The following is a 15084-nucleotide window of genomic DNA, read 5'->3' as shown; positions in this document are numbered from 1 at the left end:
TAAATTTTTACAGTTTTCGGTAAAATTTCACCGGAATCCGTTGAATTTCGATGGAATTACGGTGTTTTATTTTACCGAACTGTTCAACTGTTGAGATTACGGTGAAATTCACGGATTACGGTAAAAAATTTAAGTGTGTAGAGGTATTCGGGCGGTTTCGCCAAACTGCATAAATTTTTGAAATTTCTTCTGGAATAACATGCAATCCCCGAAGTTGACAAGGAAGAGGAAAAATATTAACGTCATATGCAGCCCAGATTCCGCTGTCGCGAAACGTCCAAATGCAGCCAGTCGTTTTTTAACTGAAAAATTGAAAAGTATTGTATTCAAAATAAACTGTTATAAAAACCTCAGTGTTCGGAGCAGTTTTTCCAAAGATGCTGATAAATCTAAACACAAGACTATAGTTATTTTTAATGTCTGCTACTTTTTCTGGTATAAAAATTCACTTCAAAGGCTTTTTATGCTTCAGTGTGATGCAATTGCAATTGCATATTTGCTGGGATGTTCATGTGAGGGTTTGAACGGCTTGCGCATAATTGATGGAAACACAGAGATGAATAAGAAAAAAAAAAACTCAACAATGACAGAAAAAGAAGACCGTCTTCGCGAGTCTCGTCTCAGAAAAAAAATATAACAAATGTTTATCCTTATATCATGTGATAGTCGAAAAATTAGAAAAAAAATCTTCGTTACGGCTCATATAAAACTTTACTTTTTTTCCTACAAAAAATGTTATGGAGGGGGGTAGGGTGTTGAAAATGTTCAATTTCAGCGTTACGTAATGAATGGATGCTGCCTTATATAAAATTAATGTTAATATGATTGTTTCGCGAGTGCGCGGAATTAGGCATTTTTCTGCGCGGAATATGGAAAAGCGTGTAAAAAATGCGCGGAATTAGGCAATTTCAACGTGTGAACTAATTAAAAAAATCACAATTGTAACGTTTGAATACAGTCTAGTTTATATTTTTCCCATAATCTAAAACAGATTTGCTAGCGATCCACCCAGAAAGCTTTTTTGTTGGTGCAATAATAATTTTTAATTAAGCATTTGAAATGTTTTTTTCGTTAACTGCGCTGAGTTACGGCACTTTACGGTATAATATGTTGTTAACAAAATGTGAATAAAATCTTAAATTTGTTTTATTTGTTTAGGATGATAGTGTTGTCTTAAAATCTTTTATTTGTTTAGGATGATAATGATGTCTAACACTGAACACCTAGATATAAGAAATGAATGTAATGTTTGGAATGATACTAATAAAAAAATTAAAAACAAAAAAATAGCTTGCCCACAAAACATACATGCTTAAACGAGTTTACACAAAATTGAGTATGATTGGCACAAAATCGAGCTGTTCTGAATTAACACACAATGTGTGTAATTTCAATACATTCATCAAAAATTTAAAAAGTATGGAATATCGCTAACATTCAGTGGATTCCACGATGTGCAATGGGCAAAAAATGCAACAAAAATCAGTCAGTCAAGTTCAACAATATTTAAAAAAGGTGTGGTGTAACTGAAGCAGAACTCAATACATACTCGTTATTTGTTGTCGACCAATCAACTGTATAACTATTCTCTGTCTTTGTCATTGCAGGACCCAAAAGCCAACAGAATGCAAGAATTTCAATCTCACTTGGAGAGGCTGAGACAGGAAAATGCGGAACTGGAAGAAAAAGTCATCGAGATGTCGGTCTACAAACAAGAAGTTCAAGCTCTTCGAGATGAAATCGTCAAACTACAAGTAATAATTTCAATGACGTTCAAATTAATCTTACTAATTCGTTCAAAATTCTGCCTTTCTAGACATCGCAGGAAATGAGCAACAGTGAACTGCATCGATTGCTCGATGAAAATGAAACTCTCAGGGATAGGCTTAAAAGTGTTGTGCAATCACCCTTGTCAGACTCCGAGAAACAGCAGATCATACGAGATTCCCAAAGGCTTCATAGCTCTGCGCCGGCGTCCATAGCGTTACCAAATGTAAGTTGAGGTTTGAGATTGATGGAAAATATGTACTGTGAATCCTAATATTCGTGTGTCATTTCAGAACCTGGATATGGAAGGAACTCCATGTGTCACACCTGACTGGGATAAGCAATCGTCCAGTAGTGAGATTGCTGTTGCATGTCTGCAAGATAAAATAACGCAGGTAAGTCTTTTGTTTTTGTTTTATTACATTCAGATGTGGAGAACACTGTATTCGAAAAATTTAAAATTGGTTTGAAATGTTAGGACAAAAAACTACTAGGGCACCTTAAAAAATAAGATCCAGCTCACAAATGTTTGTGTTTGCCTTTACATGATCTATCTCTTAATTTATTGTCGGTCATAAATCCGTAACCACTTTTTTGTTTCACACACACCATTTTTTTCACTAAAAACAGCAATATTTTGCTAAAATTTACCGAGCTTACATTTCCAGCAAATCAAATTGCTGAGTTTCTATAGAGACCTGCTGATTTTTCAGCGCTCTGCATTGAAAATCAGCTATACGGTTTACTGAAAATGACAGCTCGGAAAATTTCAGCAATAAATTGCTGATTTCAGCAAACAATGATTTGGTGTGTAGAGCTCTATTTTTTACTGTAAATATTCTCATAGGGTGCAGAACTACTTGGGCACTTCCATGATTCGCTTTGGAATGGGGGATTTTTCTCGACCGAATTCTCTGAAACTTTGCAATAAAATTAGATTGTCTGAAACAATTTCAGTACGATGCATATTGTGGCCAAAACTGAGGTACAGTCGAATTTCGTTCGTTGCACTATCTTTAGGTGGGCTTCGTTTTAATTGGGCTCCCGTTAGTTGGGCTTTAGTCCACCTAAAACGAAGGCAAACATCATTTTCTGACACAAGACGCAATTGAGTCCTAAAATTTTTAATGAAATCTTGTTTTTATTTAACAACACGAAAGGGCCTGTTACTGCAACTACTTTAGCATTTTTTCCCGTTCAAATAACGGCTATATCATGTTTAAACTTTAATTTAAAAATTGGATCCATAAATGAACTTTGACACTTTTGATCATGTTTGACGTTCGCTTAGTCGACAAAAACACCACAGGGGTTTTAGTTTTAACACTGGGTTTGTTCCTAACTGACATTTCGAAAGAGACATGGAAAATAAATTATACCTAAAATTTGAGTTTAAGCCAAGGGGTTAGACGAAATCTAAAGAAGCATGAAAAAATTAAGCCTAAAAACTTAAACCAACGAAAAACATTAAAAAATTGAGTAAACATGTGTTTTTGGCCTAAACTTAAGCGTTTGGTATTAAAATTGGGACAGGGCTTTAGGACCCTATTTCAAGCGTGTGCTAGAATAAGGGCGTAAGTCGCATGATCGATTTCTCTTCATCGATCCTCTCTTCTGTGAATAAAAGTGACAAGATGCTGGTTTGATATATTTTTTTCACTTCAGACCGCTTGTTAGCGACGCAATCTTGCGGCCTAAGTTGAAAAAATGTTGGCAAACTTGCGTCTAATCACCTTTATTCGCAAAAGAGAGGATCGATGGAGAGAAATCGATCATGCGACTTACGCCCTTATTCTAGCACACGCTTGATTTATCAATGTTGGTAGCTCTGATTTTCTTTTGTTCTCTGTTATTTGACAGCTTGAAACTCAGCCCGATTAGTGAAAGTCTTTCACTAAGTGAGCTACAGGTTTAGTGCAACGAACGAAAGTTGACTGTATTTCAAAAAACCCAACTTCAGAAGTGAATCAAAAGTGCCAAGAATAGGATCCGGATCCCTATTATCTGGGAATTCAATTTTATTTTTCACTAGTGGTCCCGGCAAACTTCGTCTTGCCTTCAAGTAGGCTGTTGTAACACGTTGTGTAAGGTACCGTGGGGTAAGTGGGTAATGGATTTCGCATAGTTGGGAACAGGGATGGGAAATGTACCGTCGCAAACATTTACCAACTCGACATTCACATGTTTCTACACGACCATCAAAATCCAAAGCAAACCATGACCGTTCAAAACAAAAAAATATCACGGCTCTTCAAAACTGTAATCTTGTTCTTCCCAACGTTTATTCAAACCCGAATGCGAAATGACTCGAGCACAGCGGTAACACGATTTTTCCGATTTTCGAGGTTTTGACTTCTTGCTCGGTAAAGGCGGCATAAAATTTAACTTGTTTATATGTATCGCAACGGAATGATTGTGCTCTTGCTGTTAGAGCTAATAGATTTCAATAATTATTTGAGAACACAAGCGAAATATTAGCGATTGAATTATTCAACATTTGATGGTATTTATGCTGCTGCTGCTTTGTGTTTTGGTTGACTGGCACTGGCAGAATCGATGAACTGTATCAAATTGTGATCACAGTTCCCAAGCCTGGTTGGGATTCTTCAAATTCTAGAGACTTTAAATTAAAACAAATGAGGTCGTGCATATTTTTTAGCTTGACTCACACCAAATATAAGCAGTATGCTGAAATTTATTTTTATGTAAAATTAAAGAAAACAGGTCAGAAAAAGTTTTTGAAAAACGGCTCCTTAATTTTCACTTGCTTCACTTGTGGGGTGAAAAGTGAAAAGTTTATTGTTTTGAACAATAAATTCAAACACTAACAGTTATATTCACGATTTCTATTACTTTTAACATTTGCTAAGGCGTCCCTATGAACAATAACATAAGTAACATGTAAACAAAGAAAATTTTATTCTTGTTACTTAAATTTTCTTCTGCTCAGTTATGTTTGTTGGAATGATTCGACAGCATTATAACTGCAACATTTCCAATATTAGTTCATGGGACAGTAGTTGCATTTCTATTCTGTAGAATTTACACTGCTCGTTATTTGTTAAGAAAATCGGATATTACGTCGGATAACTCATCGGGAGAAATCAAACGGAATCCTTCTATAAAGTGTTTAGAAACTTTTTTATGTGGATATACCCCATTTTTTTGGTTTGAACACGCTTTACATAGACATTCCACAAGATTTCCATGCGTTCTCTTATATTAGAACTTTTCAATCAACGTCTTCCTTTTAATCGGCTGTCCAAAGTACACATATTAATATCGTAATATTTGGCAACTTTTTTGTTAGAGAAGTTCCATGATTTGGCCATGATAATAGATTTTAACGCTTTGAGTGTAGTGTTTCTTGAATTATCAGCACGTTCTGTTGTTCTATTATAATTGCGAACATTGTATACTTATAGTTACCTAAAGAGAAAACACAAATTCTATCTCTGATGAGAAACTTTTCATTTGCCCCACGTGATTAGAAAATTGACGTTGTTTTAATTTAGTAATTTTTAGTCTACGTCGAATGAATTCTAAAACTTGTTTTATTGCTGTTTAAAACTGTCAGAGGGGACAACTTAGAGCTGGTACAGGAAATTATTTTCTGCAATTTTTTTCCGCTGAAAATATTAAAATAAGATTGCACGCCGCCAACTTGTTACCGAGTGATAGTTGACAGGTTAACCTTATTCCAAAAGCGTAGCAAAAGGTTCGAGTTGTTTTCATTCCAAAAGCTGGAAGAAAGGATAAAACAACTCCCAAAGCCTTTAGATCTATAAGCCATCATCAAGTCAACAAGTTTAATAGAAATGCCTCTTTGTAAATACTAATTTGCGTATCAATCAGGTAAATCTAGACGCTGGTAAATAAGGCAAGAGGCTTTGATAAAAGTATTATCGAATGGGATCGGACATTTTCTGCTGATCGAGGAGATGCGCAAATATCTATAAGATCTACTAAGGGATGTCCTCAAGGAGGAGTGTTATCGCCCTTACTGTGGTCTCTTGTAGTAGACGCCCAAGTAACAATTCCCCAGCAACTTGGCATTCGTGTGGATTTATTAATGTTTTATGACAGTTACATGAATGCTATGATAGCTAGAGGCGACATTTAACGTTGCTAGAAGATGATATTTTGTAAGTCAGCTCTAAGTTGTTTTCAAAACCTTTTAAAGACAAACTATAAAGTTTAAATTTTGTGGCTACAAAACCAGCTTTATTGCAGCAAATAAAACCTCATTTGTGACGGCTATGATAAAAGAATGATATAATACACCTTATACAGTCGCCTCTCCACATCTCGATATCGAAGGGACCATCGAGATAGGGAGAGATCGAGACATAGAACAAATTTTCAACGAATACTAGATTGAAAATCACTCAGTTGCCAGGAAAATCAACAACAAACAGATGTCATTTCGTCTTCGCAAATTGTTTTGAATCTCTAAAATCCAGTCTAGTAACCTTTGATAATGGGCATATCGACATACGGAGAGAAAATTGGGAACGAAAATCACATCGAGATAGGGAGATATCGAGATAAGGAGGATATCGAGATATGGAGAGTGAAAATGTATGCAGGGTGAAGGGACCGAAAAAATCATCGACATAGGGAGAGATATCGAGATGTAGAACATCGAGATGTGGAGAGTCGACTGTAGTCATGAACGCTGCTTTCAAACTGATTGACTTGCACTTGAATCTTGATAACTTACCTTATTTATACCTCTGAAATCAGTATTTGGGCTCTTCAGATGCATTGTCATGCATTGCAAACACTTATTCTTGATGGAAAACAAACTAATGCCCGTTTTCATTGTTTTTGCGAATATTCTTCATAATAACATACCCAAACTGCAAACTTTGTTGAATGCTGCTTAGTTACCATAAAAAGTGAAAAAAAAAACTGAATAACCTTAAATCAGCATTTTTTGAGCCAATTTTACATCCACAAATGTCGAACCATAACAGTGTGCCCTTATTTGTGTATTTATGATGGCAAAACAGCATTTGTCGATGGCAATCTATCAATTATGGTTCCGCCATATTAATTTCACTCTGGTTGCAACAATTTCATTTTTTCAAAAAATCATATTATCTCCATGAATTTGCTCATTAGATGCTATGGTGTGATGATTAAACTGACTGAATATAATTCGAAGCACATTTACTGCCCAATCAAATCAAGAAATCTTGAATTCTTCACCTGGTGATTTATTTTAGCAATGGATCATTGAAGGTAGTTTTTGCAAGTGCTCACCGCATCAAAACAAAGGCGCCACTGTATATGGAATTTAACATTGTGACAGCATTGCTGTTCTGTCAAACACACAAGACTACGGTGGCGCTATCTATGCTTTCCATAGCGGCCGTTTTGGTTATTTTAATGATCCATTGCTAAATAACTAGAAATATGTCACTTTCAGAGGGGGCACAGGCAAATTTACTTCTTTCTTATCACATTTCACAGTAAATTTCACACGGCACTAAAGAGCACAATGTATATCCAAATAAATTCCTTCAAATAAAAGTTATCACAAAATAAATTATCACTGATTTGTTTTCAATTTTATTTTGTTTTGTTTACGTTGGAATAAATCCGGCAAGATCGACGTTATGATAAAATCATTTTCAAGATGAAGCGACATTCATCTAGAACAGGCGGCCTCAATATAGCTACCATTATGCTATTTTGCTTTATTTGTGTGACATAAATATACACTTCATAGCCTCTTTTAGAGTGGGCCAACTAGTCACGTTGTAGCCTACAAGAGGTTTTGGGGGATGCGATGAAGGCAAAAGTTCCTTGATCGTGGTTTTATGTGCGTTTATTTATAGCACTCTAGAAGTAATTCGTAAAACCAAAAATTGTTACTTGGGCGAACTCCTTAGAAATTTAAAAGATCAAGGTTTTAAGATAATTGGATATGCCGATGTGGCCATTTTGGTTCGTGGAAAGTTTGATACCACGATTTCCGATCGGTTGCAAACTGCGTTAAACATTACTCTCAAATTGTGTAAGAAAGAGGGGTTAAACGTAAACCCTTCAAAAACTATTATCGTGCCTTTTACCAGAAGGAAAAAGGTAAAGCTTATACAGCCTTCTTTGAATTGAGTTTAAATTCAATTTTCGGAAGAAGTTAAACACCTTGGGGTTACTCTGGATAAGAAATTGAACTGGAACTCTCATCTGAACAAGGTCTTAAGTAAGGGTACTAATGCCGTATGGGTCTGCAATAAAGCCCTAGGAAAAATTTGGGGACTGCGTCCTAATATGGTAAACTGGATTTATTCAGCAATAGTCCGACCAAAAATTAGTTATTCTTCATTGGTATGGTGGCCCAAGACAAATGAGGTAACCGCTCACAAGAAGCTGGCTGAGTTGCAAAGACTTGCTTGTATATCAATGACAGTGGCAATGAAAAGTACACCATCGGTTGCCTTGGATGCCCTTTTTAATATAGGTACTGTTTTTGCATCAATTCATTAAACTGCAAGCTGCAAAAAATGCCTTGCAGTTAATTCGTTATAATAAAATACTAGATGGTGATTTGATTGGTCACATGAAGATCATCAAGGAATTCAATTTGAATTCAGATATGAAAACAATAGAAGATTGGATGACAACTATGGACCAACTTTGATGTTCCCTTTAAAGTGGTTAAACCAAGCCGCTATATTTGGGATTCTGGTGGGCCAAGTTTACGTCCAGGTTCTATTGTATTTTATACCGACGGGTTAAAGATGGGCGACAATACTGGAGCTGGAGTTTTCGGCCCTGGTATCAGCAAGGTAATCGCTATAGGGCGCAGTCCCACTGTGTTCCAGCAAGACAGGGTGCAGCTTCGACCTTTGTCGGCCCTGTACCGTTCTGTGGTGTTTCTGAGTGCACTCTCAGGATGAAACTGAAAAATTGGGAAATGTCCATGGTAGAATCCAATTGGAGCGCCACGGATACATCCAAGCAAGTGAAAAGATTCATAAAACCCAGTCTAACAAAAGCCCGGGCTATACTGAATTTTAATAAAGGAAATCTTATGGTAATAACTGGCCTAATGACCGGTCACTGCCCATGTAGGTATAGTCAACTTTCGTTCGTTGCATTAAACCTGTAGCCCACTTAGTGAAAGACTGTCACTAATTGGGCTGAGTTTCGAGCTGTCAAATAGCATAGAACAAAAGAAAATTATGGCTACCAACATTGATAAATTGCGTCGTATGTCAGAAAATGACGTTTGCCTTCGTTTTAGGTGGGCTATACTGCCGTGAATCGCAAGTCAGTCCCATCTGTAAAAAGTAGGCATTGAGAAAATGGGCTGTGAAATTTCCAAACTCTTGTTTTATACGAATATACAAAAAATCCCAGAGAATTGAAACATGATCAAAACTTAATGAAATTTTCACAATTTGCTTCTCTCTTTGTATTCTCAAAAGATATTTTTTAGAAATTTGTAAAAATCTAATCAATGTGTTTTTGTGTTTTGCTGGCTCTACGTCCTTCAAGACATGACCTGCGCCACAATGTTACGCCAACTAACTCGGACCATGGCTGCTAACCTCCAATTCCTCGATCGCCCCACACTTCCAAGATCCTGCTCCACTTGATCAAACCACCTAGCTCGTTGCGCTCCCCTTCATCTTGTACCGGCCGGATTTGAGTTGAACACCATTTTTGCGGGATTGTTGTCCGGCATTCTCACAACGTGTCCCGCCCATCGTACGTCCAGCTTTGGCGACTTTCGTGATACTAAATCTAATCAATGTTACCCCGGATTACGGTACTAATGAAATCTGAAAAGAATAATGAAAAAATACTTTGAGTGTTTAATATTAGGCATGATGTTACGAGGAGTGTTCGTAGAAATGTTCAATGGTATCCTCAAAGAAAAATCTGGCCAGATTCTTTGATGTTGATAAAAGTCCTTTGTAAAAAATTCTCTGAATATTTCGTGGTTCCTAATTGTTCTCTTTTCTATTATTTTAGTTCCTATATTTTAGGCATGTGGTCTCTGCAGTTCTGAAGCATGGTTTTGATACACATAATCTTCTTCTTCTTCTTCTTCTTCTTCTTCTTCTTCTTCTTGTCAGAACGTCCTCACTGGGACAGAGCCTGCTTCACAGTTTAGTGTTCAATGAGCACTTTCACAGTAATACACTGAGAGCTTTCCTTGTCAACGTTGCCATTTTCGCATTCGTATATCGTATGGTAGGTAGTCAATGAAATTTCCATTACGAAAAGATCCTGGACCGACCGGGAATCGAACCTAGACACCTTCAGCGTGGCTTTGCTTTGTAGCCGTGGACTCTAACCACTCGGCTAAGGAAGGCCTTTCTGATACAGATAACACAGCGTAACAAAAATGACATATTTGCGTGTCTCAAGGATCAAATTATGTGTCTCTATTAGATTTTGGGTCGCTGAGTCTGATGCTATTCTAAGAAATATTCCAGCACGTCACAATTTTTAGCTACATGTCGCCAAAGTTGTAAAAAACACTTGGTTTATTGATGTTTACATAAGATTTTAAGTGTGATTTATTAACTTTTTAATAATATAATCCACCAAACATGTAAAATAGGACTTAAACTTTGAACTTATGTATAATTTACTTGAAATTGCACGATAAAATTTAGATTAAATCGATTTTTTAAACATGCTTGTAGTCTCCATATAAAATTCTTCGTTTGTCTTATATGGCAAAATACAATACTTTTCTAAACCAGCACAAAATAACTTTTAACCATCGAAAGTATTATGAACTTTGATGATAAGTATTATTTTACACATGAAATTTTAATTCTGTGACAAATTATGCAAATAAATTGCCATACAAGCTGGCAATCTTGCATGCAAGTTGGCTAAAATAGTGAAATTTTGCATTTTCAACAGTCAATATCTCAAAAACTAGACATGCTATGATATTTTTAAAAACGGCAATTGATTCAGCAATCCTTAATTGAGTAAAAAGCGGTATTTTTGTGCTTGAGACAAAAACGTGTTCCGCAGTGTAATGTAAGGTACACACACTGTATGAAAACCTTACATGTGTTGCGCGTGTAACGATTCTCTATCGTCCAGAAAGCAAATTTACAAGCAATGAAGTGTTCAGAGCATTAGAATTAAAACAAATTAAAACAAAGACGGTTCTAAGAACCGTCAAAATAGTCTTACGTAATTAATGGATCGCCCCTAAGATGAGACCATTTGGTCAATGATCCCATTAGAGGCATTTTCCAGTTGTGAAACAGTCGTGAACTGTTCACCGTTATACGAATTCTTATTCCTTAAATGAAAACCATAGAGATCCCCATTGGTTTTCTTTGGGTTTCTAAAGCTTTCTGTTTTTTTCTGATCCAGCTTTAAATTCGAGCAAGATTTGTTTATGATCTGACAATGATTCTTCATCAGAAACATGCCAGTTCACAATCTTCACAGAACCTCTTGTCGGATAGAGTTTACAAAAGTAGGATAATTCCCTCTATTACATACACGGAGCCGCAAATCAACCCAACTTTGACTTCTTTTGCCGCAATACGGCTCTTCCGTGGGATAACCCAAATTTGGGTTAACCGATATATACCTATCGTTAGGTTGTTTTCATTTGACAACGGCAAAAAAAAAAACAATCCAGTGCAAAAAAAATCTACCCAGCGTTAGCTTTTGAAGTCTCCGTGATGGGTTAAAACAACTCAACGTTAGGTAAACTCGAAAGAACCCAAATTTGGCTTATTCCATTAAACTTCGACGCTGGGTCGGTGCGTCTCTCTCTGTTTTTGACAACATTGCTGTTGCGAGAGAGGCAAAACAACCCAACCGTGGGTAAAAACTAAATGCAGTTTACCCAAATTTGAGTAAAAAGAACTTATTTTTTGGGTAGTCTGTTTTCTATGTCTGTTTTTATGTTGTTTCTCTTCTTTTATTAATATCGTTGCTGCTCCAAATTGTATGATGGGCATTTGCAACGCACCCTATTATAAATTGTGCATTAATTTTCTTACAGTGCCGTAAAATGGGGTGTTAAGGACACGTGGGGTTTTAAGGGATTGAACTTCTCAATCAAGTTCGACAAATCACAGAAACGTTGAAAGTCGATATATAAGTCATCTGAAATGCTCAATTTAATCGGAGGATTGTGAATAGCATTATGTAATAGGAGCTGTCTATTATTATTAAGTATTGTGGTTTCTAGATATTGAAAACGTTTCAGAACATTTTGGTTCGAATTTAATAGGCTAAATACATTTATCTACCAAACCATGAAATATATTTTAAAAAATTCGCGAGTGACGTAGAAGACAAGTAAATTTAATTGAGATCATAGTAGAAACAAAAACTTCTTGAAATTATATCTGGGTTTCGATTTTTAGGAACTATTATTAAAAAGTCTCGTTTTGAAAATATATGGGGTGTTAAGGGATTATCTTTTCTAACTTTTCTAAGTTACTAAACTCTTCAGATTTATGCCGTAATATTTTTCAGTATAGTTTTGGATTGTTCCGTGAAGTTAACCTGCAATGTAAAGTTAAGGGATCTTTTTCGTAAGTCACTGAATATTACCAAAATTGACTTATCTCAAAATTTGTTAAAATTGGTAGGAAAATTTAGATGAAAATTGATTTATGTGAATCTGGGGTGTTCATGATAATATTTTCAAAAGTTGTTCCAGCACACTGGTGAAAAGTATGGAAATAGGAATGATTATCTTATTTAAGATGGGTTTGGAGCTATCTTTTAAGCACTACCTAGGTCCAAGATTAACAATTAGTAGTTTACGGAACAAGTTGCAGAATGATGATTTTACAGCACGAGTCGTAAATTTATCCTACGAGGCTTTCCGAGTAGGGCAATTACGACGAGTGCTGTAAAATCGAGTTCTGCAACGAGTTACGTACAACATTTTTTGCAATTTCGTGAAAGACCACTTGAGGGTATCAGAAATTATATCGGAATGCATTCACCATCATTTTACAATTTCTGAACAATTGTTGTGCAATGATTAATTACGCAACTCAAAACAGTTGCGTAATGATAAAACGTTGCGTAATGAATCATTGCAGCATAGGTTTCAGTTGCGTAATGACTATTTCCGCACTGTATACTTCAGTGCAGGAAAGTAGGCCGTTTCATGACAGATTGGCGTGATGAAAAACAGCCAATTACTATGATAAATTGCAAAAAATAATATTAGGTTCTATCCGAGCTCTTTTTGGAAAACTTCTTAGGCTTCGTGGGCATGTGTTAAGTGTTGTCGAGCATTGAGTATATTTTAGGATTTTTTTCCGATCATGCCACTGAGTGGTACATGCAAATCCGTTATTTGATGTGGTGCTTTATTTAAAAGGCAAATTGGACACTTGCCCTATTCAAACTCAAATCATGTTGAAATTATCCTTCTTTTGTCAAGTCATGACATGATTGCTCTGCACTGTTCCTGGATACGAATACTGCATATAAGTTTAAAAATCTTTTCAAGACAGTTGTGCGATGCACTGATAGCTTGCTTGAAAATAGAATTGATATGTATGAGAGATTTAGCAGTTAAAATAAAACGCTTAACGTTTTCAGGAGTTCCAAATTGAATTATATTGAAGTAATATCATCTTTAGATTGAAAAAAAAAAAACCTTTGGAGTGGAAGGGACACATGAACGATATTGAGCAAAATAATATTTTTTTGCTGTTGGCAACATATAGTTTTATTTACAATCCTCAAAATCCTTAACACCCCATTTTGCATTTTCGTCAAAAATCACACATTTTTATGATTTTCTCAGAAATCTGCCATAGAATCGTCTTCATTGGCTTTTGATATACACGCCGGGAGAATGGTAGGACTGTATTATGTTCAATTACTGACATACTTCAGTTGCTCGAAATTTAAGTAGAATTTTTTTTTCATCCCTTAACACCCCATTTTACGGTAGTTGACAAAATGAACGACAGAACATGGAGGCACATCTCAATGAGAATATATACTAAGGTGTGGAAGAAGAAGCAAGGGCTATGTATTAGTAAAGAGAGAAAACGTAAACAAAAATAACTACGTCACTAATTTACACGGGTTCTTTTGGAAGCCCGTTTGCTTGTAGTCGTGAAACATTTTGCACCGTACACGGATGTCACGCACACTATATGTCTTCTTCCTCACCTCGGTATATATTCTCATTGGGCACATCTTCAACATCTCCAGGAAAGTAAGCAGAAGCAACACATACCTCTGTTTTTTCCCGGATAGTTGGCACCTCTACTTTGATCGCAACAATGTCTCTACGGATGAATTCTGTAATTGGGACAAATTTTATGTCCCTATTTACTGTTCGTGGTTTGGACTGAGTTTCGTCGTACAAAACTCTACAACTGCTTGAATTTTGTTAGAAAAATCGTTTTTTCACCATTAGCGTACCGCTCGTTTTGAATTCTCAAATCAAATTGATTTTAAGTAGTAGAATAAATTTTTCACCTTGATAGCACTCAGCATGTCGAATTTAGAGGCTACCTATAAAATTAAGGTTGCGTATACTCTTCTTCTTCGTCTTCTTCTTCTTCTTCTTCTTTCTGGCGTTACGTCCCAACTGGGACAAAGCCTGCTTCTCAGATTAGTGTTCTTATGAGCACTTCCACAGTTATTAACTGAGAGCTTTCTATGCCGATTGACCATTTTTGCATGTGTATAGTCGTGTGGCAGGTACGAAGATACGCTATGCCCTGGGAATCTAGAAAATTTCCTTTACGAAAAGATCCTCGACCAGCGGGATTCGAACTCACGACCCTCAGCATGGTCATGCTGAATAGCTGCGCGTTTACCGTTACGGCTATGTGGGCCCTTCTTCTTATTATTCTTCATTTTCCTGACTTTACGTCCCTACCGAAACAGAGCTTGATACTTAGCTTTATTAGTTATAAATACAGGTTATTGAATAGGAATTTTCTTTTATAATGCTATTTTTAATAACAGAATAATTCTTCGACATATCTTTAAATTCAGTAATAATGAATAAATAAATTTGATGAATAAAATCCGTCCAATAAAAAAAAACTTGTTTTTGCCATATGCATTTTTTTGTCATTGAATGATGTTTATAATTTGCGCGTTGGGACATTAGTAAGTCTTGTGGTAATATCTATAGTTTTAACGTAAAACATTGCCAAAAGTACATTAATTAAGAATGGAAATCTTAAATTTTTAGGCAAAAAAATCCTTGATTTTCTGAACCATGGAGTATCGTTTTTACTACTGCCAAACATGTCTGTGAAAAATAGCAAAATTGAAAGATGAGAAGCAGGCTTTGTTCTAATGTGTACGTAATGC

The 15084-nt window shown here is 36.0% G+C and overlaps 1 protein-coding gene across 12 annotated transcripts in view; it reads left to right on the top strand.

Annotated features, from left to right (window-relative positions):
* The window catches only part of LOC5568854 (cytospin-A), a 141239-nt gene that overhangs the window by 74050 nt on the left and 52105 nt on the right, over positions 1-15084 (top strand). For all 12 annotated transcript variants that reach the window (XM_021854791.1, XM_021854789.1, XM_021854792.1 and 9 more), the window contains 3 exons: positions 1608-1754; positions 1817-1993; positions 2061-2162. In XM_021854791.1, coding sequence (XP_021710483.1) covers positions 1608-1754; positions 1817-1993; positions 2061-2162 — 426 coding nt within the window. The remainder of the gene's footprint in view (positions 1-1607; positions 1755-1816; positions 1994-2060; positions 2163-15084) is intronic.

This window comes from Aedes aegypti, chromosome 3 (assembly GCF_002204515.2).
Source record: "Aedes aegypti strain LVP_AGWG chromosome 3, AaegL5.0 Primary Assembly, whole genome shotgun sequence".
NCBI classification, from domain to species: Eukaryota; Metazoa; Arthropoda; class Insecta; order Diptera; family Culicidae; genus Aedes; species Aedes aegypti.
The sequence above is the reverse complement of the archived record's forward strand: the minus strand, read 5'-3'. Positions and strand labels throughout refer to the sequence as shown.